The sequence below is a fragment of the Manihot esculenta genome, chromosome 12 (genome assembly GCF_001659605.2).
Source record: "Manihot esculenta cultivar AM560-2 chromosome 12, M.esculenta_v8, whole genome shotgun sequence".
Lineage (NCBI taxonomy): Eukaryota > Viridiplantae > Streptophyta > Magnoliopsida > Malpighiales > Euphorbiaceae > Manihot > Manihot esculenta.
This window is the reverse complement of record NC_035172.2, coordinates 36,092,355-36,116,629: the sequence shown is the minus strand read 5'-3', so window position 1 is coordinate 36,116,629 and position 24,275 is coordinate 36,092,355. Positions and strand designations below refer to the sequence as shown.

At 35.6% G+C, this 24,275-nt stretch overlaps 5 protein-coding genes across 8 annotated transcripts; 3 read left to right on the top strand and 2 right to left on the bottom strand.

Moving 5' to 3' along the window:
* Positions 1 to 552: 552 nt before the first annotated feature.
* On the bottom strand, positions 553 to 7,935 carry LOC110627885 (zinc finger CCCH domain-containing protein 38). 2 transcript variants are annotated; one of them, XM_021774262.2, is made up of 5 exons: positions 7,746 to 7,935; positions 6,770 to 6,833; positions 3,981 to 4,404; positions 1,122 to 3,342; positions 553 to 902 (listed from the first exon to the last, which is right to left on the bottom strand). In XM_021774262.2, the coding sequence occupies exons 3-5, from the start codon at positions 4,358 to 4,360 to the stop codon at positions 870 to 872; spliced, it is 2,634 nt and encodes an 877-aa protein (XP_021629954.1). In that variant the 5' UTR covers positions 4,361 to 4,404; positions 6,770 to 6,833; positions 7,746 to 7,935; the 3' UTR covers positions 553 to 869. The 2 variants fall into 2 exon arrangements, with proteins under 2 accessions (XP_021629954.1, XP_021629955.1); XM_021774263.2 differs by lacking the exon at positions 6,770 to 6,833.
* Positions 7,936 to 9,515: 1,580 nt separating this feature from the next.
* On the top strand, positions 9,516 to 11,630 carry LOC110627987 (probable pectinesterase/pectinesterase inhibitor 51). Its single transcript, XM_021774415.2, has 2 exons — positions 9,516 to 10,513; positions 10,754 to 11,630. Exons 1-2 carry the CDS (start codon positions 9,610 to 9,612, stop codon positions 11,437 to 11,439), a joined length of 1,590 nt encoding a protein of 529 aa, XP_021630107.1. The 5' UTR covers positions 9,516 to 9,609; the 3' UTR covers positions 11,440 to 11,630.
* A 1,513-nt stretch (positions 11,631 to 13,143) lies between these two features.
* Positions 13,144 to 15,653, top strand: LOC110627331 (probable pectinesterase/pectinesterase inhibitor 51). The gene is made up of 2 exons (XM_021773597.2): positions 13,144 to 14,345; positions 14,796 to 15,653. The coding sequence occupies exons 1-2, from the start codon at positions 13,325 to 13,327 to the stop codon at positions 15,485 to 15,487; spliced, it is 1,713 nt and encodes a 570-aa protein (XP_021629289.1). The 5' UTR covers positions 13,144 to 13,324; the 3' UTR covers positions 15,488 to 15,653.
* Positions 15,654 to 15,972: 319 nt separating this feature from the next.
* LOC110627286 (probable pectinesterase/pectinesterase inhibitor 51) lies at positions 15,973 to 18,639 on the top strand. The gene is made up of 2 exons (XM_021773544.2): positions 15,973 to 17,274; positions 17,762 to 18,639. The coding sequence occupies exons 1-2, from the start codon at positions 16,236 to 16,238 to the stop codon at positions 18,445 to 18,447; spliced, it is 1,725 nt and encodes a 574-aa protein (XP_021629236.1). The 5' UTR covers positions 15,973 to 16,235; the 3' UTR covers positions 18,448 to 18,639.
* Positions 18,640 to 20,796: 2,157 nt separating this feature from the next.
* On the bottom strand, positions 20,797 to 24,055 carry LOC110628690 (UDP-glucuronate:xylan alpha-glucuronosyltransferase 1). Of its 3 annotated transcripts, none has more exons than XM_021775483.2 (5): positions 23,839 to 24,055; positions 23,610 to 23,728; positions 22,833 to 23,027; positions 22,140 to 22,750; positions 20,797 to 22,048 (listed from the first exon to the last, which is right to left on the bottom strand). In XM_021775483.2, exons 2-5 carry the CDS (start codon positions 23,675 to 23,677, stop codon positions 21,018 to 21,020), a joined length of 1,905 nt encoding a protein of 634 aa, XP_021631175.1. In that variant the 5' UTR covers positions 23,678 to 23,728; positions 23,839 to 24,055; the 3' UTR covers positions 20,797 to 21,017. The 3 variants fall into 3 exon arrangements, with proteins under 3 accessions (XP_021631175.1, XP_021631176.1, XP_043804929.1); XM_021775484.2 differs by having other exon boundaries at positions 23,892 to 24,055; XM_043948994.1 differs by lacking the exon at positions 23,839 to 24,055 and having other exon boundaries at positions 23,610 to 23,827.
* Between the last annotated feature and the right edge of the window lie 220 nt (positions 24,056 to 24,275).

Sequence of the window (24,275 nt, the reverse complement as noted above, 5' to 3'; positions counted from 1 at the left end):
TTCTTCAACTATTACAGTCAGTGATGCAGCACAAACCTTTACGTCATTTATTCAGAAGGGTTCAAGAAATACGTATTAACAGAACAGCTGACCTAAATCTCTTTCTGCAATAGCCACATCACAATTCAACAAACGAAAAGGACCAATCACAGAACCAGGAATATTCTTGTCTTGTCCAGACACAGGGGCACCATTAAATAAGAGTTATATAAAGACCTACAAAGCATATCCATCCATCCAGTGAAGTGCCATGAAAATGAAAGATGGAAAATGCACACCACCTGGAAGCTACATATGACATCTCTACCCGACAAAACTAGAGACCTTGTTAGGGGCAAAAGCTCAGACCACACCACCAGACAACTGTGTTCATAAAACAGCGCTGTAGAATTATCCCCAAGAAACTACTAGAATACAAAGTACAATGAATACATAAGCAATTGTGAGATGGTCAGCAAGAAGAATGAACACTGAAAAATTGAGCAAGAAAGTTTTGAAGTCTTCAAAAACATTCTATGCAGCAATGAAAATAAGTGTGAGCAAGATCCCCTAAGACCAAACCATGTAATGCTAATCATGTAATATAAAAGAAAAGAGGGCACTGCCACTGCCATGAATTAGGTGCCAGCATAAATACCCCACACAGAAATAAGTGACAACACAGACTTCCAAACAATAAGGTATGGTAAATCTGCAAGTAGGAGCTGAAAGGGTTAGCCAATCTTTGATTCTAACTACTAAGATACAAAACAGGAAAATGTCACTCTAGACACTGCAGTATCAGGCATAATAAATTCACAAGAAATAGTATGGGCTTGCTATATAACACGGAAAAATAAATGAATAGAAAACACTGGAAGTTCCTTGTTTCATTTATCCTTCTGAAATTTCTCCACATAAGCCTGCAACCCAACAAAAAACAAATAAATGAAAAGCTATAATCAAGGACAGCAAACAAATGTATGCATATTAAATAGCTTCTACCTCACAATGAATTTGTACCAAGAACAGATACAGGTAATAGCAGCAATTGAATTAAAGGGAGAAAAAAAGGGTCATATTTGAGACTGTATTATCATTTTCTGAGAAATGCAACATAAACCAAGTAAATGAGAGCACACCTGTACAAGTTTTGTCAGCTTTGGCTTTGAAAATGAAAGATATTGTTGAATTTTTTCTTGTGTTTGAGGAATAGTGGCTCCCTGCATTGTACCAGTGACTTTGTCAACTACCTTTTTTACAATGTTTTTGTAAGCGTCCTTGCTCATTTGACCTTCCTTCCATGTGGGTTTCAGAAGCTCCTTAATGAACTCCACAAGTGCAAACTTAAATGCGCGAATCCCCTTAACATCCTTGCTTTGTTTGCCGTCATCAGTCTTCCCATCTCCATCAATGTTTTCTGCAGGATCATTTTCTTGTGCAGTCTTGTCCTCCTCTACTTTCCTGCTTTCCTCGGTTACCATTCCATTGTTTTCCTTGGTAACCTTGGAGTTTGCACCTGGCTTCATATCATTTACCTGGTAACTCTTGTCATTAGGTTCTTGCAAAGTATGGAACTTCTTGTAATCACCAGCACTTGGTGCACCTGCAACAGGTGGAGACAAACTTTTGGATGACATTTCCAGTTTCCTGTCCACAACATTTTTCTGCATAATAAGGTTTTGTGAAAAACCCGTTGGATTATTATTGACATCATTCTTTTCAGTATCAAGGCTGTCACATATAGGATCATACTGCTTCCTCAGACCTACATTTTGATTTGAATCTGTAGTTGCTGCAGAATCTGGTTTAACAAGCTCCTCAGAGTTTGCAGAGGAAGATATTTCTGTATTATTATGGGCATTGTGAACAACAAAAAGATGGGGAAGCTGCTGTCCATTTGCAAGTAACTGAGCTATAGAGGCCGAGATGTTGGTGAGCTGAGTAAGTTGTTCACTGCTTACCATATTCTGTGTCATAGAAACTCCAGAATTAATTTTTGATGTATTTTCTTCCCTATTATCTGGCTTGTTGATTGTCTTTCCCTCCTGAAGCAGCATCTGATTTTGAGGATTCACATCACCTCCACCTGAAGTTGAGATTGTTACTTGACCTTGCCCAATACCATTCAAGCCTGGAAGTGGTAAAGCATTTAAATTCATGCCATTATGATCAAAGCTTTGTGCAGAAATAATATTGGCAGGAACACCACTATGAGAACTGGCCATTTTTCCAGTCACACTATCATCACGAAGCAGAGTATTTGCACCAACCTCCCTTAAATTGTAGACCTGGGGTTTGGCAGATGGTTCATTTATCAATGATGGCATAACAGCAGTGGCATCACCTGCATGACCTGAAACTTCTCTCGTTATACTGGGATTGCAACTGATTAAAGAAGCAGAATCTTGTTTATCAATATGGTTAGAATGTCGAACTTTATAACTCCACTCAGGAGACATGTCCATATCTCCAAGCCACTTCTCACCACCTGCTCTTTGTTCAGAAGCAAGCATGTTATCACTAGCATTTTCTGTCTTCCATGTAAGGGTGGCTTCACTCTGGACCATTTTAGGATCAATTGGTGCATCATCAAGTGTCTTATCCTCCAAACAATGACCCCATTCATCATAAACAGAACGTGCAGTGCGCCTTTGATCAGGGGCGCCAACTGTCTCACTTTTACCCCCACTCAACTTTCCAGCATCTAAAGCACTAGCAGGGCCCCATTTTGGACCATTCCACAATTTCTCCAGATCGTCAGAGTTTTGGTCAAGTGAACGCCTGCCATCCCGTGACCCATCAGGACTTACATGGGCCAAATCCTGATGAGAAAACCTGCAATATTTTCCATTGCGACAATTACCCGCAGCAAAAAATTTGCAGGGAACATCAGATGCTCTGTGGATTTCACGCTCACCACGTCTCTCTGGAGATGCGTCTTTATGCCTTCGGTCATTATTTCTTTCCCTAGTTACCTCGCTAGAAGAACCCTTAACAGTCACAGAGCCAACATGATGGGAAAACCTGCAGGATGCACCCCGCCTACAGTTGCCTTTAAGAAAATCATTACAACAATCAATAGATCTTCCACTCCCTGAGGGGTACTCCCTGGATTCATGAGTGGGATATTTTGAAGTTACAGTTTTCCTCTGTCTTTCCCAGCCATCAGCATAACCTTGAGTATCTTGATGAAGAAATTGACAGTGATTACCCCTCCTGCATCTTCCAACGGCAAAGTCTTTGCATAATTGAGATGATACACCTGATCTGCTTCTACTTCTGTCGTGCATTACTGATTCTCGCCCAAAGCCGCGGGCAGGACTTCTACTCCTACTCCGACTCTGGCTCCGGCTTCTACTTCTGCAAATAAAACAGAATTAGGATAAACAAATAACATCAACCAACTGTAGAGAGAAATATTCAACATAGAATCAACTTAAGCAGCAGAGACAGCAGTGACCATTTATCTGTCATTAAAACGTGTAAGCTTTATAAGAAAGTTGAAACAACATTATGCCAAGTACAAGAGAAGCACGACAGGAACACCAAAAACTACAAACGAACAAGAATTTAAGAAATCTTTAAGCAGTTGTTAAAATTTACATCTCAAGCAAATTCTAGTTCAGGAACAAGACTAACAGAACAATTTCTTAGAAATATATAGATCATTAATACATATTAGGATATAAGAGAAAGCAAGGGACAGACGTAAGAGTGGAAGAAAGAATAAAGACTAGTGGCCTATGCCTTTCTGAATATGTAAACATTAACAGGGTGAAATGGATGAAAAGGGTACATATAACCTACCTTAACTGGTTTGAGGGATTAAGTCTAAGTAGGTACATGATACATTCTCCATTTTATATGGATACACACATAACGGAAAACACAATCCGAAGACTAATATCAATAAAAAAAAATTCTTAACAGACCTTAATGTTCTTTTTTATTCACTTTTAGGAAAAACCAACATCATTCAGAAAAAAATCCTATCAAACCTTCTTGATCTTTTCCTTTCACTTTTAGGAGAATTGTGTCGATTTTGCTGCCTCCATTCATCAAGACCAGGAGACATTCTTGTCCCATAATTCTCATCTCCATCCCATGTGGGCATTGCTTTTAAATCTCTGTTACGTTCCTCGTCAATGCTGTCATCTCTGCGTGAGCCTCTTCTTCCAGATAAAGGTTCCAGAGCAGACCATTTGGCACGAGTACCACTAGCTCCTTCAGGTGAAAGCCAGCCGCGCTGTGATTCTTTGTCATGAAAAGACAAGCCTGCTTTCCCAGGCCATGCATTGTCGTGTACACTATCAAATGGGATCCGAGATTCTTCTTTCAAATCCCACTTAGAGCTGCGCCTTCTGCCACTTCCACTCATTTTGCAAAATGCAGCACTACCTTCTCATTCAAAAGGACTACAACCTGGTGCCAGCAAAAGAACATTACAATCTTAATATACGACCTGCCTTTATTTAATTTCTTTCCTTCTCAAGTTTGCTACTACAGTTAATTGCAGGAGAATATATTAAAAGCAGGGTCCAAATTCAAAGGTACAGATGTAGCTAACATAGAGCAACGGCACCATTATGCAGCAGTACTGAAAATTAGGCTGCATCACGAAAGAGTATACAAAAGTAACAATATAGAATATAAACATCCAGAAGACTTATTGATTATTTTGTTGTCATTAAGAATAAACAAGATTAGAAGACAGTCCAACAATGACCTTCTCTTCCACCTTGTAAGACAATAAAAATAGTAAAGAAACCATAAGTGTGTTAGTTTCTCAGTGCGGTTTTTAGGTTGGTTCTGATCTGATCACCATTATAGACTTTTCAATATGCCCCAAATTTTGCAACTGTTTTTTCCCTTCATATGAACAAAGTTCTCAATTGTGTTCTAGAAATGTTTGATCAATTTCCAACTTCTGCTATAATCAACTAGTGTGTGTGTGTGTGTGTGTGTGTGTGTGTGTGTGTGTGTGTGTGTGTGTGTGTGTGTGTGTGTGTGTGTGTTTCGTCCATGCATTTGCTGAAGGTCTCTATGATTCAATATAGCAGAGATCACATGCTTGTCTGTCAACTTCATCAGACACCACAAATTTGATAACATCAACAATTTTCTCAACACTAGAGCACACTTGTGACTTGTAATTTTTCTGTTCCACCATAGTAACATTCTGCTTCATATGACATTGACTATAATCAATTCTCTTCAAAATTGTAACAAACAAATGAAAATTCTTTTTAGTTGCCTGCATATACTGCAGCCTGATAGCCCTGATCAATGGAAGAAAATCTCCTTACTATGAATTCAGTTTGTGTCATAATTATGTCCAACAGAATATCTAATGATGCAATATTGAATAGCATTTTAAAAGTTATACTAAGCAACAAGATTATCTCACACCAAGGCTTAAATATCAACATTCTTGTCACTCTATGAAAGAACACACTACTTGGGGTTAATTCCCTTTCTTAGAAAAGAGGAATAAAATTTTCCACCATCAAATGTTTGAACAAAACCCTACCAGTAATAGACAAATGCTAACAAAGTTCATATTGCTAAGCAGTATTGTGATACCAAGTGCAAGCAAAAAGTTTCAAACAAGTGACTATATGTTCTCTCTACATTTTTCATACTACAGTATTAAAAGATTCTCTTTGTTAAGCCAATCATAAAGAATTGAGGATCACCAGTAAGTACCACCGTTTGTCTTTCTACTTTCTAGCATGATTCTGACACAGAAATGCTGGGTTCAAGTAGACCTTTCTGTTCCTACTTCGATGGTGGTTTTAACTGGCAAGGAGCTCAATGATAAAGGAAAAATCATGAAAATTTCTAATAGCTTAGCCAATGATTTTTTTCAATGTGACTTTGACAGGTGATGACCAACAACAAATTGAACATAACATGAAACACAGTTAACGGTGGCAACGATGACGAATAAACCTCCATAGGGTAGGATTTGAAGGTGACAACATATTTGTATGTTATTTTTTAAAAAAGTAAAATTCTAAGTTCAATACAAAGCCCAAGTTTGCTCCAATGCTATCTGATGTAGAATCCTAAGTTCATACACACCAAATATTCTAATTCAACAAAAATCTAAATATGTCTATACAACGTCCTTAAAGAAAAATATTAAGAATTACAGAAAATAATAAAAAATACAGAATAAAATTTTCCTACTGATAAAATCCCTTAAGGAATTATTGGAAACAGGTCCTGCGAAGACACGCTCGAGTCACAATAGGGACTGGGTTATGCCTATGGGTAAGACTAAAAACTTGCGTCTGCATTGCTTAGAAAATATGCACAACTGCAATAAGTTGATTGATAATGTTAAATTGATGAAACGATTGATGCAAAACATTTATGCATACAAGCATCTACCACTCTATCTTCCATTCAAAAGTGGCTGTGCACCTTTACATGTATGGTGTTTTTTTTTTTTTTGGCCATAGAGATTTAAGCAATATATATGTAAATAATAACAAGTTATTCACCCAACATGTTTGCAATTCAACTTTCATGGTATCCATTGAAGACGACCTTCCACTTGCATGTATAGATTGGGAACAGTTACAAGAAAATTTTGGAATCTTCAATCTAACCTCCAAAAGTAGCATTAATGCAAAAAAGAATGGCCACCTACCTGCCTTAATTTCCAAATATACAAGTTCCCTTTCCACATTGCATCCTTTTTTTATTTTTAAAAAAATCCATAACAACTCCTAAATCACACAGCTACAGACTTATAAAAGCAAATGCCACTGCTACTTACCCACTTCACTCTCCTGGATGAAAATGCTCTCCATTTCAATGAATTCAGATGAAACACATGGAACCTACAATTAATTATTGCATCAATTCTATGAAAAATAACAAGCAATAGAGAATACATATCATCATTTAAACTCAAAGATAAGACAAAACACAGTATCAATCTGAATGCATAAGCAATTGACTCATGCTCAAATTATCAGGTTTAGTGATAACTTTTTTCTCTTTTTTGGTGATTTCAATGTGACCAAGTTGCGTTTATTCACTTTCCAATTCTTTTTGACATGCACAGATGAAACCACAAATTCTCAACTTTCACAGTTAAGCAATAACCTTTGATTTTTAGAAAGACAGAGAACATTTATTGCCCGAATTGCTTTCAGTCATTTTATGTAGTAATAGACAGATAGTTTAAGCTGACATATCCACCCACCTTCCAGCATATTTTCAGCTACCATGCCATCATGAAGCAATTAACACAATCAAGAAAGAATACTTTTTGAGCGAATGTAGCTATCGTGTATGAAGAAAGTTGCCCAAAAAATCCAAACACAGTATTAATCAAGTTCCAGCTCTTTGGATTTGGCGCTAAAATCCCCATAAGCAAATATATTTAGCTGCGATGTTAAAGAAAGCCCCTAAGAGAAATTTCACTGGGAAGAACAAAATGGAATCATCACTGCTGAAGCAAAAAACGAACGAAAATTTCTTCGGTTTCTCAAGGAATGTTAAATTTTTGAGGAAGACGGAATAACTATCGAGCGAAAGCAGCAAAAACACAAATTAAGCATCACTGCTGAAGCAAAAAAAAGGAAGGAACATTTCTTCGATTTCTCAAGAAATGGTAACTTTTTGAGGAAGACGGAATAACTATCGAGCGAAAAAACACAAATTAAGCAACAAAAATGACAGCAAAAGAGAGAAGCAACCAGCGAGAGAGAGAGAGAGAGAGAGAGAGAGAGAAATGAAGCGCGTACCTGCAACGGGAACGTCGATGGTCTAGTCTAACAGAAGAGCAATAGGCGATATGAAAGAGGCAGAGTTAAAGACGGGCGGTGGAAGCAGCAGTAGTGAGAGAGCGAGCCGATACGATCGCGTGCGGGAAGAAAACTGAGAAATTAGGGATTGAGTCACCACTCTTCACACTTCAGCTCTGCAAAATATTTATATGACGAGTTTCCATATTTCTTATAAAGTAAAAATTTGTGTTTGTCGGCATTAATAAGGTTTAATTAAATTAAAATAAAATAATTAATCAAAACGTTATTTATATATAAAATATAATTTAATGAAAATACTATAATTTCATACATAAAATTTTTTATTTATAATCATAAGCTCTTACATGTTAAATTATAATTTAAAAATTCAGTAATAATTTGATAAAATGAATTATTAACATATTTTCATGTATTTATAAATTAGAAGATATTTGTTAATCATAAGCTCTTACAATTTCGTTCAACTGTTTACTGTGTTATCTAATCCAGTTGAATAAACCGCATCTCTCTAGCTCTAAAACAATTTTCATGGCATTGGAACTCGTTTTCACCTTTTAATTGGGAATTTGAAGATGAACAAATTTTTTCTTCATTTTTTTAGTATATATGTTGCTATAATTTTTAATTTGTTTCTTTATATTTGAGGATGATCTGATTTTCCTTGCAAATTACAATGTACCAGTTTCTCATCTTAGGCATTTATTACTGTATCAAGAGGCCAAAACGTTGCGTATTAGAGTTATCACAGTTGTAAAATTTTGATGGGTAAATGAAGAGCAAAACTGCAAATTGCAAAAATTAATAGACAAATTTAAAATTTTGCCAAGTGCAAAGTACCTTTCATGCTCAGTTTCATTTATATAGAAACTAACATTTCAGTTCCAAACTGAAAAAATTATAGACTTTCAGTTGAATTTTTCTCCGATAAATTACATATTCATTTGAAAAAACTAATAACATACTCTTTTTAAAGTTTTGAATTTAGTGAATCATTAGATATCTCTTTTTTAAACAGTTTAGAGTGATTTAGACTTAATTTTTTTTTTTGAAAGATTTCCCTTTTGAATTGTTATACCTATTCTCTGTGAATAGAATTATAGAGCACAGCAGATGGTCAAGATTCTTCCATCAAGCATGGAAATAATTTATGGGTTTTGGTTTAGTTCATGATCACTATAGGTGAATGTCCAGATTGGAGCATCCATATTTCTCAAAATGCTCACCCTCAACGTAGCCTTACCTCTTTCATAAAAAAGCCATTAAAATGAAATTATCAACGGCAAGAAGCAGCATGATTCAATAGTATTAGAATCATTCAGAGAGACTCGAAGTAAACATTCTAAAAGATTTTCATGATTCCTTCCCTTATCATTATCTTTTTTTTTAAGACAAAAATATTTGAAAAAAAAATCATGAACACATCTTAGTTAGTAAATCACAAACCATACCAAAAAAAACGAAAATTTCTAAACCGAAATGGGCCTAGTTAAATTAAATTAAAATAATTGAATTCGAATTAAAGTTTCATTTATTTACAGAAATAAATAATTTCTATATAAAAAATATTGTATTTTATGATAATAAAATGGGGTCCACTACAAGACACCGCGAGACGACAATACAAAAATGACCTGGCGCAGGAATGGATAAATTTGTAATTTGCTAGAAATGTCAAATGCCTAAAAATAACCCTTCAAAACTGCCTTTTTCCTTTTTTCACCATGTCAAAACTACTTTCTAAGTTTATCCATTTTATTCCGTTCAATATATCATAACCATCACCGCCATAAATACCCACCGATGGCGCCACCTCCCATTGCCCAGCTTTCATTCCATTTCCATGGCCTCCTCTCTCCTCTCCCTCTGCTTTCTCCCTCTCTTTTTCCTCCTCTCCTCCGCAATCGGTACCCCACCTGAGATCATCCGAGCTTGTAACTCCACCAGGTTCCCAGACGTTTGTGTATCATCTTTTGCCAATTCCAAACAAGTCCCTCAAAAACCAACCCCTCTTCAAATCGTCCAGTCCGCGGTTTCTTTATCTGGTACCAATCTCCAACATGCCCAATCAATGGTCAAGAATATTCTAGCGGACTCCGCCGGCAATTTAAACCGTACCGACGCAGCTAAATTTTGCATAGAACAACTCGGTAATTCCCAGTACCGTATCTCATCAACTCTCGACGCTTTGCCTCGTGGCAAGAACAAGGACGCTAGGGCTTGGATGTCCGCGTCTTTGACTTTTCAATACTCTTGCTGGAGCTCTTTGCAGAGGGTAAGCGATACTTCTCAGACTAATGAAACGGTAGCCCTTTTGGATGCGCTTCAAATGATTACCAGCAATTCTTTAAGCTTGCTTATGGCTTACGATGTATATGGAAACAAGACTGAGTCATGGACCGTACCGAAGACGGAGCGGGACGGGTTTTGGGAAGTTCCAAAGTCGGGAGATAAGCTGGAATCATACGGCGGATTCCTGTCGAAGTTAACGGCAGACGTTACTGTTTGTAAGGATGGGAGTGGCGGGTGTTATAAAACGGTGCAGGAGGCTGTAAATGCGGCGCCGGATAATGAATCAAGCAAAAAGTTTGTGGTGCACATAAAGGCTGGAGTTTATAAGGAGATCGTTAGGATTCCGTTGAAGAAGAAGAACGTAGTATTTTTGGGAGATGGTATGGGCAAAACCGTCATTACAGGGTCATTGACCGCGGGTCCTAGTCTTAAGACTTACAACACGGCCACTGTTGGTAAGTCGATGGTAAACTATTTTTTTTTCACAATTTTATATATTATTTTACAAAATTCTTTAATTATTAAAGGATGAAATAATATAATTGACATAAGAGAACTTGATTGAATTCAATAACGTTAAATAATTACATAATTAAAATAAAAATATTTATTTTAAACAACTATTTTAGTAATGAAATAAAACTTTAAGGTCCTACCACAAAGCTTTTCTTGATAGTTATGAAATTTTGCTGTAGGGGTTGCTGGGGATGGATTCATGGCCAGTGGTATCACATTCAAGAACGCTGCAGGACCTCCTACCAGCCAAGCAGTGGCATTTAGATCAGACAGTGATCTATCATATATTGAGAACTGTGAATTCCTAGGCCATCAAGACACTTTGTATCCAAATTCTCTTCGCCAATTCTACAAATCATGTCGCATTCAAGGCAATGTGGATTTCATTTTTGGAAACGCAGCTGCAGTTTTCCAAGATTGCCAAATCTTAATTGTACCCAGACAAGAAAATCCAAAAAAGGGTGAAAAAAATGCTGTGACAGCACAAGGCAGGTTCGATCCTGCTCAATCAGCAGGCTTTGTGTTTCAAAAGTGTTCAATCAGTGGCACTGCAGAGTATATGGCATTATACAAAAGCAACCCAAAGGTTCACAGGAATTACTTGGGGAGGCCTTGGAAGGAATACTCAAGAGTTGTTTACATTAATTGCAAATTTGAATCTCTCATAGCAGCAGAGGGATGGATGCCTTGGGATGGCGATTATGCACTGGATACATTATACTTTGGAGAGTACAAGAATTCTGGACCAAGATCTAATTTGTCTAAAAGAGTAACCTGGAGCACTCAAATTCCTGCAGAGCATGTAAACACATATTCAGTAAAGAATTTCATTCAAGGAGACGAATGGATGCCTAAATCTTCTTGATTGTTGAAGCTTGCATGCTAACTTTAACTGTATAAACATTATATGCTGGGCCTCTGCTATATTTGTTTATACAATTATTTTGTCTAATTTGTAGATTGATTACAGATATTGTAATCAATTTGGGTTTCTCTTTATATAAATTAAAAACTGATGAGCTGTGGAAATGGAAAATGGAGATGTTTCTTTGACAATGATGAATGATGATATATTAACGTGACTTGCAGATAAGATTGCTTTTGTAACAGAACCAAGTTGCCAGCTTTGGTTGCTTTGATTAAATTTGTTAAAAAAAAGAACTGTACTTAACTTTTTATAAAATCATGCAGTATTTGATTTGATGAAGAAAATAAATAAGAAGGATACCTTTCAATTTATAAAAAATATTGTATGTATAAAGCCAAACATCTTCTTATATAAATATGGATCTTTTATAAATTATGAAAAAAGAAGGATCTACCTTTACAGATAAAAAGAAAAGTTTGAAAATTTTTTTTGAAAATAAAAAAAGTTTGATAATTGATAAGCAAAGAAACAGATGTTTTTCAATATATTATATAATTTACCAAGAGTATCTTGTATGATAAAATAAAGGTAAAAAAAAAAAAAAAACTATTTTAATTTTCAAAGTATAAATCAGTAATAATATAAACTTTTAAATTCGTTTTAGGTTTAAATAAGTCATTCAACTAATAAAATAGATTAAAAACATATAAATCCTTCAAATTGTAATTCAATTTTTAAAAATATATCAAATAAGATATAAAATTTTTAGTAAATTGCTTTTGGCTAGACTTAAATTGAAAGGAAGTTATTGTCTAGTGTATTTTTTTTCCTTTTATTTATTTTTAAAAGTTTAAGAATTTATTTATATCATTTTAAAGTTTAAAGGGTTTATATATAAAAAAATGCATATTTTATATTTTAAATATTTTAAAAATTTTATTTTAATAGTTGAATTGCATATTTTGGAAATATTTGGTGCATTTTAAAATATTTATTTAATTTATTTTAATAATTTAATTACTTATTTGTACTAATAAAAGTTTAAAGCCTTATATTATTATTGGCTGGCTAGCACTTTTAACTTTTTCTTTGGATTGATAGAATAAAAAGAGGAGAAAGGAAAGATTTTTTTTTTCTTTAAATTTTCTTATTTAGAGGAGAAAATATATTTCTCAACTTCTTATAAGAATTCATAATGAAGTTATAGATTCAAATGTTATTTCTTTTCCATTTATTTTTCCTCTAACTTCTCTAATTTTTATCTAAACAATATAGATTCAAACAAAGGGCAAGGGTCAAAATAGGTGTCTCTTTTTTGTTCGCCAAATATTCTATTGAGAATTTTATAAGTATAAAAAAATTTACTAATTAATTTTTTAATTTAATAAATATATTAAAATACTAATAAAATTTTAAAAATTTTATTAATTAATTATTTCATTAATTATAAGTATTAAATACTAAAAAAATTTAAAATATTACCAATTAAAGAATCAATTAATTCATATTTTATAAAATCGAAAAATTAATATTTTTTATATTATAAAAATTAAATAATAAAATAATTAATATTTAAAATTAATAAAAAATTAATTAATACATTTTTTAATATTTACTTTTTAATGTATTTTTTAAAATCACAATACTGACTAGTTTCTCTTACCCTATTTTACTTTACTGTGCAAGCTTGCTCTTCAGTGTCCTTGTTCTTCTTCGTCAACGGTTTTAGCTTTCTCAATTATTTAATTGAGTTGGATTGAATCTAGATCTTCTGGTCCGTTATCTATTACGTGCGCTGTGCTCCATTTCCATTACCACTTTTCTCCAAAAGCATCAACTTTTGACTCCTTTTCCTCCATTTCTCATACCCATCTCCACCGCCATGACAGCACCCACCACCACCAGCAGAAAAAATTTTCGTCGCTCAAAATCCAAACGCCTGCTGGTCATTATCATTGTTGCTCTCCTGCTTTTGTCTCTCATCGGTGTTGTCCTCTTTTTTACCCTCCGTCACAAGATCTCAGATTCCCACTCTCCAAAATCATCTTCAAGCTCAAAAGTACCAGTAGCGGCCATTCAATTAGCCTGCCAAGCCACACAACACCCAGAAACTTGTCAGACGTCTCTATATCAGTCCAATATTGTCCCTCCAAATCCCACCCCAGTTCAAATTATCCAATCTGCATTATGGGTATCCTCCCAAAACCTCTCAATTGCACAATCAATGTTAAAATCCCTCTTAGCTTCCGCTGCTGGTAACCAAAACATCACCAACGTTGCCAAAAGTTGTTTGGAGATTCTGGGTTTTTCCCAATACCGCAGTTCAGTGTCTAATAACACTTTGCCATTCGGTAAGTCCAAAAATGTCCGTGCTTGGATGAGTGCGGCTGTGGCTTACCAGTACGATTGTTATGGAGGACTTGGTTACCATGGGGGAAACTCGCAGGAAATCAATAAAACAAGGGCTTTTCTTGAAGATTTGATTACGCTCAGCAGCAACGCTTTAAGCATGATAGTCTCTTACGATTTGTTTGGCAACGAAACCCGGTCCTGGCGACCACCTAAAACAGAGCGAGATGGGTTCTGGGAGGATCCGAAATTGGGCGGTGGAATTGGCTTCAGGAGTGAGTTCCCGTCAAACCTAACGGTGGACGCGACGGTGTGTAAGAATGTGAGTAGTGGATGTTACGGAACGGTACAGGAAGCTGTTAATGCTGCTCCCAATGCGACGGAGCGAAGATTTGTGATACATATAAAGGAAGGGGTTTATGAGGAGATCGTCAGGATTCCATTTGAGAAGAAAAATGTGGTCTTTCTAGGCGACGGAATGGGGAAAACGATAATTACAGGGTCATTGAGTGTTGCTCAGCCAGGTGTAACTACATATGAGTCTGCTACTGTTGGTAAGTTTAAACCATTTCCATGCTTCTTAAGTAGCAGCTTGGATTGGTACCTGTGGTGCCAAACTGGGCCAAAATTTGCTAAATTGTGCACTTTATTTTATAAGTCAACTCGTCTCCTGAGTTATTTTAAGGCAAGCTCCACGAGATTTTGCTGGTAATTAACGAGTCATTAGATACTGTAGATGTCTGCACTGTACAGTACTACGTATTGTTAATGGAACTTATAGGCATGAACATCTTCAACCCATGAGTAGTGCTTTCTGTATGTTGAAGTCTCTGAAGGAAAAGAATTTTGCTGATGCATCTGTATATGTTTGAAAACTGTAAAATGATGTCCATTTTTCAACTTATAAAAGAAATCTAGTGAAAAATTAATCACAAAGAAAAATTTCTTGATAAATTTCATAGCCTGTCGATTGTATTTTGATGTGTTCTGTAATTATTCTGCAGGGGTTCTTGGTGATGGATTCATGGCTAGTGGTATCACATTCCAGAATGCAGCAGGACCTCCTACTTACCAAGCAGTAGCGTTTAGATCAGACAGTGATCTCTCTTATATTGAGAACTGTGAATTCCTAGGCAATCAAGACACTTTGTATGCACATTCTCTTCGCCAATTCTACAAATCATGTCGCATTCAGGGCAATGTGGATTTCATTTTTGGAAACTCAGCTGCAGTTTTCCAGGATTGTCAAATCTTAATTGTTCCCAGGCAAGAAAATCCAGAAAAAGGCGAACAAAATACTGTCACAGCACACGGCAGGACAGATCCTGCTCAATCAACAGGCTTTGTGTTTCAAAATTGTTCAATCAGTGGCACTGCAGAGTATATGGCATTATACAATAGCAACCCAAAGGTTCACAAGAATTACTTGGGAAGGCCTTGGAAGGAATACTCAAGAGTTGTTTACATAAATTGCAGCTTTGAAGCTCTCATATCAGCAGAAGGATGGATGCCTTGGAACGGCGATTTCGCACTGACTACACTGTACTATGGAGAATACAAGAATTCTGGACCAGGATCTAATTTGTCTGAGAGAGTAACCTGGAGTTCTCAAATTCCTGCAGAGCATGTCAACACATATTCAGTACAGAGTTTCATTCAAGGAGATGAATGGATGCCTACATCTGCATCTTCTTGATTATTGAAGATTCAATATAAATAATGGTGTAATTCATTCTTTTACAGAATTAATTTGTTTAATTTGTAGATTGATTACAGAAGTTGTAATCAATTTAGAGGTCTTCTCTTTCTGTGAAATTGAAAATGGAGGGAGAGAATTAATCTAGTGGATGTGTCTTTGGCAAGCAAGGTTGAATTATGATACATAAGGTGACTTGCAGAATCAAGTTGCTTGCATTGGTTGTGTATTGAATTTTAATATCATTTAATGTTTTATATTTAATTAAAATTATAAAATTTTTTAGAAAAATCTAAAGGGTTGAGAAAAAAAAAAAAAAAATATATATATATATATATTTTAACTTCACAGTATTTCATATAATTTATATTTATAATAAAAGTAGCAACAACAAAATTTGTTTATTAGAAACCAAATAATATAGAAATCTATAACATTTTGTATATTTTAAACAGTAAATTAAAAATTTTGAGAGGAGGAGAGTGAAACTGCGAGATGAGAGTTTAGATCCAAAAACAACCTGCAATGTATAAAAATCTAGTTTCTTTCCGGTTCGATTCCTGTGCTGTGAATCCGTGAATGAAGCCATTTATCCTTTTTCGCCAGAAACGCCAAGGTCCCCATAATAGCCCGTGACCACTCTCGTGAGCTGCTGAGCTTGCCTTCCAAATTCATTCCAATTCCCACTAATCTCCATATCCCATTACCCTCAATCGCAATCCATCACCGCTATAAATACCCCACTACAATGACACCACTTGCCCATCACAAAAGACCCACGAGATTTTCACTCTCCAACTACGGCTTTTTATCCATTTCCATGGCTTCTCTGCTCGCCTTTTCCGTCCTCACTCTCTTTCTCCTTCTCTCCTCCTCCTCCTCCTCCTCCTTTGGCATTCCCAGAAACCACCGTCCCAAATCAAAACCACTCCCAGTCCCCACTTCTGCGCCACCTGAGATCCTCCAGGCTTGTAAAGCCACCAGATTCCCAGATATCTGCGCATCATCTTTGTCCGATCCCAAACATGTCCCTCCTAACCCAACTTCCCTACAAATCATCCAATCGGCGATTTCTATCTCCGCTGCTAATCTCGAAAATGCCCTATCAATGGTCAAGTCCATTCTAGCCAACTCCGCTGGTAATGCAAACCGCACGATCGCAGCTAAAAACTGCTTAGAGCAACTCGGTAATTCCGCGTATCGTATCTCATCCACGGTCGATGCTATGCCACGTGGCAGAAATAAGGACGGGAGAGCTTGGATGGGTGCTGCTCTGGTTTATCAGTATGATTGCTGGAATAATTTCAAGTACGCAAATGACTCGTCGCAGACAAGTGAAACGATGGCGTTTTTGGATACATTGCAAATGATAACCAGCAATGCTTTGAGCATGCTTATGGCTTACGACGTATACGGGCAGCAAACCGCGTCGTGGACACCACCGAAGACGGAGCGAGACGGGTTTTGGGAAGGTTCCGGGTCGGGCGGTGATATGGGTTTCCGTGGTGGGTTCCCGTCGAAGTTAACAGCGGATGTTACAGTTTGTAAGGATGGGAGTGGCGGGTGTTATAAAACAGTGCAGGAGGCTGTAAATGCGGCGCCGGATAATCAAGTGGGCAAAAAGTTTGTCGTGTACATAAAGGCAGGGGTTTATAGCGAGATCGTTAGGATTCCGTTAGAGAAGAAGAATGTTGTGTTTGTGGGAGATGGGATGGGCAAAACGGTCGTCACAGGATCGTTGACTGTGGGTCAACCTGGTATTTCTACTTACAACACGGCCACCGTTGGTATGTCAAAATTTCACATTTTCACTTGATTTTTGTCCCAATTTTATTAATATTATTTGTTATTAAAGTGGAATTTTTAATGCCACTGTGATTTATCTAAGTTGTAGATTTTCTTGTGCACAAAATTGATATGGGAAAGTTTTTTTTCTTTTTTTTTTGAATTCATCCAATTTATAATTAACTTATGGTTACCCCTTATTGCATATGCTATCAGTTACAGTTTAGGGAATTATCTAATTTTGGTAGCACAACCTGCATTTTTCTAAGAAGACTTGGTATATCTTTTAGTGATATGTTCATAATTTATTGGTAGGATATACCCGTTGGTGTAGACTAGTCTTAGTTTTATTCAAAATAAAAAAATGTACAATTTGTTTTTTTATTGGTTAAATGTATATAAGCTCCAGTATAATTTATTGGAAAAATTTATAGATAAATTTCATAGCCCGTGAATTGTAGTTTGATATGTTCTGCAATTGTTTTGCAGCGGTTCTTGGTGATGGGTTCATGGCTAGTGGTATAACATTCCAAAATGCAGCAGGACCTCCTACCCACCAAGCAGTGGCGTTTAGATCAGACAGTGATCTGTCATATATTGAGAACTGTGAATTCCTAGGCAATCAAGATACTTTGTATGCACATTCTCTTCGCCAATTCTATAAATCATGTCGCATTCAGGGCAATGTAGATTTCATCTTTGGAAACTCAGCTGCAGTTTTTCAAGATTGCCAAATCTTAGTGAGTCCCAGGCAAGAAAAGCCAGACAAGGGAGAAAACAATGCTGTCACAGCACACGGAAGGAGAGACCCTGCCCAACCAACAGGTTTTGTTTTTCAAAATTGTTCCATCAATGGCACTGCAGAATATATGGCATTATACTATAGCAAACCTAAAGTTCACAAGAATTTCTTGGGAAGGCCTTGGAAAGAATACTCAAGAGTTGTTTACATAAACTGTTATTTTGAAGCTCTTATAACAGCACAAGGATGGCTGCCTTGGAGTGGTGATTTCGCACTGAGCACACTATACTATGGAGAGTTTAAGAATTCTGGGCCAGGATCTAGTTTATCTCAGCGAGTAACCTGGAGTAGTCAGATTCCGGCAGAGCATGTAAACGCTTATTCAGTTCAGAATTTCATTCAAGGAGATGAATGGATGCCAACATCTTCTTGATTTTTGAAAATTCAATGTGGTCATAATTATAATCTTGTATATTGACCTTGATTATATGCTGCAGTACATTTCTTAGTACTTGTAAAATCATCTAATTTGATGTTGAATGTGGAGATTGATTACAGAAAGCTGAACTTAGCTTGGTTGCAGATGCACCCATCAATTTAGATAATATCTCAAGTTCGAATTCTCCTTTTTTTTTCTTTTTTCTGGCCATAGACTGAAAAAGATGAGCATTGTAAACGACAAAGGAGGAGATAATGAATCAACCCTATGTCATACATGCGTCTTATGCAAGGAAGGTGGAATGATGATATATAACTTGACTTGCAGGTAAGCTCGCCATGAAAGCAAACTGAAGTTTCCTCCCTTGGTTGTGTATGTGTGGGGGACAACTCGCTCTTTTCATGATGCAGTTGTGTGTACTCTTTGCGTACCATCCATCATAGGGTAACATGTTGCATACAGAAACTCCAAGTGAGATCAGAATGACATGGCCTTTGGCTAAACAGGAATTGGAAGTTGCAAGCATCGTAATGAAGTCTCTAGAATTTAAATTACTACTCTCTTGTATGATAAGCTACATACTTCATCATTGAAACAGTAGGCTATTAATTACGAAATAAAACATTAAAATTTCAGAAATAAGTATACTTGTTACACTTTCAAACTTAGAGGGACACTATCAGTTTGGTGAAAATTCTACCAAATAAGTGGGGTATGGAGTGAAGCAAATTGGGCATTTTCTTCTGCATGAGATGCAATTCACATGGGGCAGGTAAACACACTCCTTACCTAAATAGAGAATTATCACTATCACTTCTTTATTGCACTGAAAAGGAAAAAGATTAGGCAACTAAACTTTAGGGTTTTAGCACAAAAACATAAAAATCACATTATGAATTTTCACTCTAATAAACAGAGTGTTAATAATCTATTTAGAGAAATTACAAAGCAAAATAATTTGAGTAATTTCAAATAGAAATCAGACAAATCACAGAGTAACTATTTATAATTTCTTGTAAATTATTTCACTAGTGTATGCCAAGTGGGCAGTACATAAATATTAAATGTATTTAGGTTGCCAAAGCATTATAGAATAAGTAATTGAGAATGCTCTTGTTAGTGGCTGCCACTCATAGCAGGCTCATTGTGGCGCACCACTACTCTCTGCATCCACTAGCTCAATGGTGCTATACTGCCATCATCTGCCTCCCCTATCATTTCCCAAGGAAAAAAAAAATCATTTAAATTTCTTTTTTTTTATGATTGTACCATTTAATTTGACATTACCTATAATTTATTAGTTTAGTTAGAAAATATGATCATTAGTTATTCTTGTTTGCATTATTGTAGATCAATTTTATTCCTACCCTGCAGAAAGTATTCCAGTAAGTCAATAACTAGTAACTACCACATGGCCTTTACAAGTCCAAAAACTGTAGTGGGGCTCAATTGTCAACCTCATTTGTTTAGAATTAGAAGAGCATATTGGTGGGAGATGGGTAGGTGCCCAAACTTTTTCTTGTTTGGTTTTTTTCTTGATAGCCATTCATATTCTTACCTTTTTTTTCAACTTTTATAATCTTTTAAGATATTACGAGTTCATACTCTTTTAATCAATATTTTCGAATTCAAATCTATAAACAGAGCATTCTAAAATTTAAAATAAAGCGTTTTTATTGATACAAAAAAGTTGAAGAATTTCAGTAAAGTAACTTGTTAAATTGAGTGACAAAAATTAAGTCATTTTTTAATGTTCTAAGAGATAAATAAGAATATCATTTTATTTGTTTTAAAATAAATTGTTATATTATTTTCTTTAATTTGATAAAGCTTAATTATTCTTATCAATGAGATATAGAATTTTATACAAAATTTAGGGTGAGATATTAATCAAGACCCTTAAAAACAAAACCAACACATCCCCTCTAATTGCTGGGCTCTTAACAAGAGCTCAAATAGAAAAATCTGAATCACACTCATCATGTATTCAAATTATCATGGCCCTGCAAATTTGGGCTTTGTCCCAATAAAGCATTAATGATCCAATGTAATGAACCCATCATTGCAGCAGATTTTCCTAGTTAATTACTCATTGAAAATGCATTTGTGTTCTAAAAAACCCCTTATTTCTGATTAAATTTCAAAGACTAAAAAAAAAAAAAAAACCTAAAACCATATTGATTTTATAACACGAATTGATTTCAAATCAAATATAATTCTTATTTAAACCGGGTTTATATAAATTTGTAGTTTAAATATATATGATTTACAGGTAAATCCGATGTAGAAAGATGTCAGTGTATCACTTAGGAGAGATTCCTTTGGATAATAGTGCACTTGAAGTTAATATGAACTCAAGGGTTCTCTTATAAGATAATTAACTAGAATCTAGTACAAGGTAAAATTTGTAAGCAACTCAGCTTCAGAACATCCAATCAGGTGATGATTTCTATCCAAAACAGAATGAGTCTAAATCACTCTTATGCTTCAAAAATGAAGAGAATAAAAAGAAAGTGAACCCATGTGTGAATTCTGTGTCATTGACATGGAGAAGTTATAAAAACTCACAAGCCAGATAAAGAAGATGTGGAAATTGCAGGAGGTGTTGGATTAAAGAATTCATCATCAGTCCAATTGCTCTCTCCCCAATGTCGCAGCATACTCTTCCAGTTACATAGATTATCAATACATTTCTTTAATCTGTGATCCTGAATTTTAATCTTCCAATGTCCATCTGTGTAGTTTGTTTGCTCAGCTTGCCTCCTGTCCCATTCTAGTTGAGCTTTCTGCTTTGATTTCAAGGAACAAAACTGATGAAGCTTCTCAGGCATTGCATCATGTACTTTCCACCACCTTGCATGAGCAATATCACTTGCAAATTCTTGAAATATGTCTACGTTCCAGTTGCAATCGTAATCTCTGAAGCATAGCCATGGCTTCACACCAAGATAGTGAAGAACATAGAGGACTGGTGGCTCCGAACCAAAAAGCCGAATTTTCTTCTGTTTAACTTCTTCTTCATCACCAACCCAGAAATGCTTCAAGAAGTTCATGTGCTTAGGAATACGATGCCACCATGTGAAGATCTCATTTAGGTATCCCTGGTCTCCACCATTGTATGATTCTATTTCATTTATGTGTTCCATGAGTAGCTGGAATGTGCAATTTGAAGGCTCAATGACCATCACCCCAGAGTTAAAAAGAGTAGCATTGTTTCCTGTTGCAGAAATTTCCGGCATTCCAAACAAGAAATCAATGTTCCTAAGTATAAGCAAATCTGCATCAATAAAAATGATTTTGTCATAATCTGTCAACTGCCATAACCGAAACTTGCTATAATTCCATTCATTGTATGCATCTTTCTCAGCTTTTGGATTCCTTATCCTTTTTATTGTCCTGATTTTCCATCCTGCAGCCTCAAGTCCACTTCTGTGATAAACACTGATAGACTCGTCCACAAGTATTACGAGGTCTCTGTTTGATCCTGACAAGCGGATGCTTTGAGCTGCTGCGATGGCTCCACAGACATAAACATGTGCAGAATGTAGAATTGTTGCATATGCTTCTCGTCGGGGATTTCCAGAATAAAACGGCTCTGTTTCAAGAGATTGCATTAGCTGTGTTTCTGCAGCACCAAGCAGAATATGTACATATATAAACTGAGCTTAAATGCTAAAAAAACTGACCTTTATCTCTTAAAGGAAGAGCAAGTTCACAAGAGCCAACTGGGAGCTGGAGTTTTTCTCTCAAAACATTCAAATCCGGCTTGTATAACCAGACATTTCCTTCTCGTACGACAAGTTCCTTGCAAGGAAAGAGATTCGGAACTGGAAATCGCTTGGTAATAAAAAGCAAATGAACAGGATAAGATCCTTTAGCAGAAGCAGCAAGACTTGCCGCTGCAATCTGCAAATGCAACCTGGCAACATCTCTTGACCAATTCCACTCATTTCTGCAAGGAAGCTTAACAGCAATGAGGTCAAGTCTTTTTCTAGGGACATCAACTTTGGGTAGAGATGGACAAACTGGAACTTCTTTTTCTTGTTCTTCATCAATCCATTCTGGGTATAAAGATTCCCAAGTCAAATTTCTATCAGCATAATCTAGTTGGAGATCAACGTGTGTAACATCAGGCAAAAGCTGCTTCCAATGATTGATTTCAGTCTTATTGAAGTTCAAAAGCCCAATTCCCTGATAATCATTCTGTTCACCAAGCTTCTCTATAACTTTCATCAGACTATCCCAATTCATATCTATATCTGAAAAGTATCTCGGATCTGAGCCTCCCCATATCCACCTGGAGTTAATTATTTTGGATCAGGTGAAAAATGTCTTCAAAGTCGAGCTATTATAAGAAAAATTGCAAAAATAAAATGTACCTGGAGCTGGAGTGTGATAGATCAACCTCTGGAGAGCGAAAGAGAGTAACAATGGTGCAGCAAATGAGAATGAGAAAGGCAAGTTTGAGGAGAGGAAATTTGCAGCAAGAGCTCCTGTCTTGGATGGGGATGTGGAGAGGCTTTTCAATACCTTTCACTTTGTTTTTTTGTAACCTTCTTTTGTATATGTCTTCACTGTTCAATGAGATATAGCTATAGCTTGTGAATAATAGGCAAGGATGACTATAAGGGGAAAAAAAAAAATTTAATGGCACCTCTTACAATTGCTTAGCTAAAAAAAAACATACTTTGATATTTTCCATAATATAAACTTCAATTTTTGTTGTTTCAAAGTGGAATTTTAGTCTTTGATTATAAAATTAATAATTTTATAATTTTTTCATTATATTTCATTTCAAAAGAAAATAAAATTTTAAAATGAAGTAATCAGATTGATGCTTCCCTAATTAATGTTAGCAATAGCATAAGCTGTGATGGGAGAAAGAGAAAGATCAACAACAAAAGATTACTTCAATTTGCAATTATAGTCCATGCTTTAAATGTTCTCAATTGTACTAAACTTTAAGGTATTTTATACCAAATTAATTAATATATGAGGTTTATTATTAACCAAAGAATAATATTTGCTTGATCATATTTCAAACCATATTTTCCCAGGAAAGTGAAGGAAATATCTATGATGATGATGATGAAACAGAAGAAGCTAGCCTTGCATGGTGACTTAAATCACTGGAAAAACAAAAAGCAAGAACTCACATGGAAGAAGATAAACGATGCCTAGCTTCAACATTAGCAGGTGAGTTACCCATCATTGCTCCTCTCATTCCAATATAAATTAATCAGCAACTACCTAGAAATTCCACCATCTGATCTCTCTGCAACAAAAACACACAACCTCAACTCCATACACAACACTCCAAAAGTGAAATATCAAATCAACAAAGATTTCTTTAAAGATCAAGAACAGAAAGAGAAGAGAAGTTACTAAGGAGCTGCAGTGTCTTTTCAAGAAGAGAATGAAGAGACAGTGGAGCAAACCTGGTGTTTATTGTTTGGAGGATTTTAGGGTATAAAAAAAATATGGAGAAGAAAGGAACTGAAGAGGTTGAGAGCATAGCAAGGAACAAGTTGATGCCAATATAGAACATGTAACTTTCACTTGAATTTTCCTTTCCCTAAGAAATTCCTTGTTTTTATTTCTTTTTCTTTCTCTTTTTTCATTCACCAACTCTTTTTTTTTCTTCTTCACTTTAATTATATAGAACTCTATGGATACTATCGTTGATACTTAAGTTTACTTTCCACTAATAAATTAAGTTGTAAAATCTTGAATTTATATATTAATTCATTTATAGGATAAAATTTTCGATTTCACTTAAAAAAAAATTAAACTATTCGTCTCAATATTTATTAATAACGAAT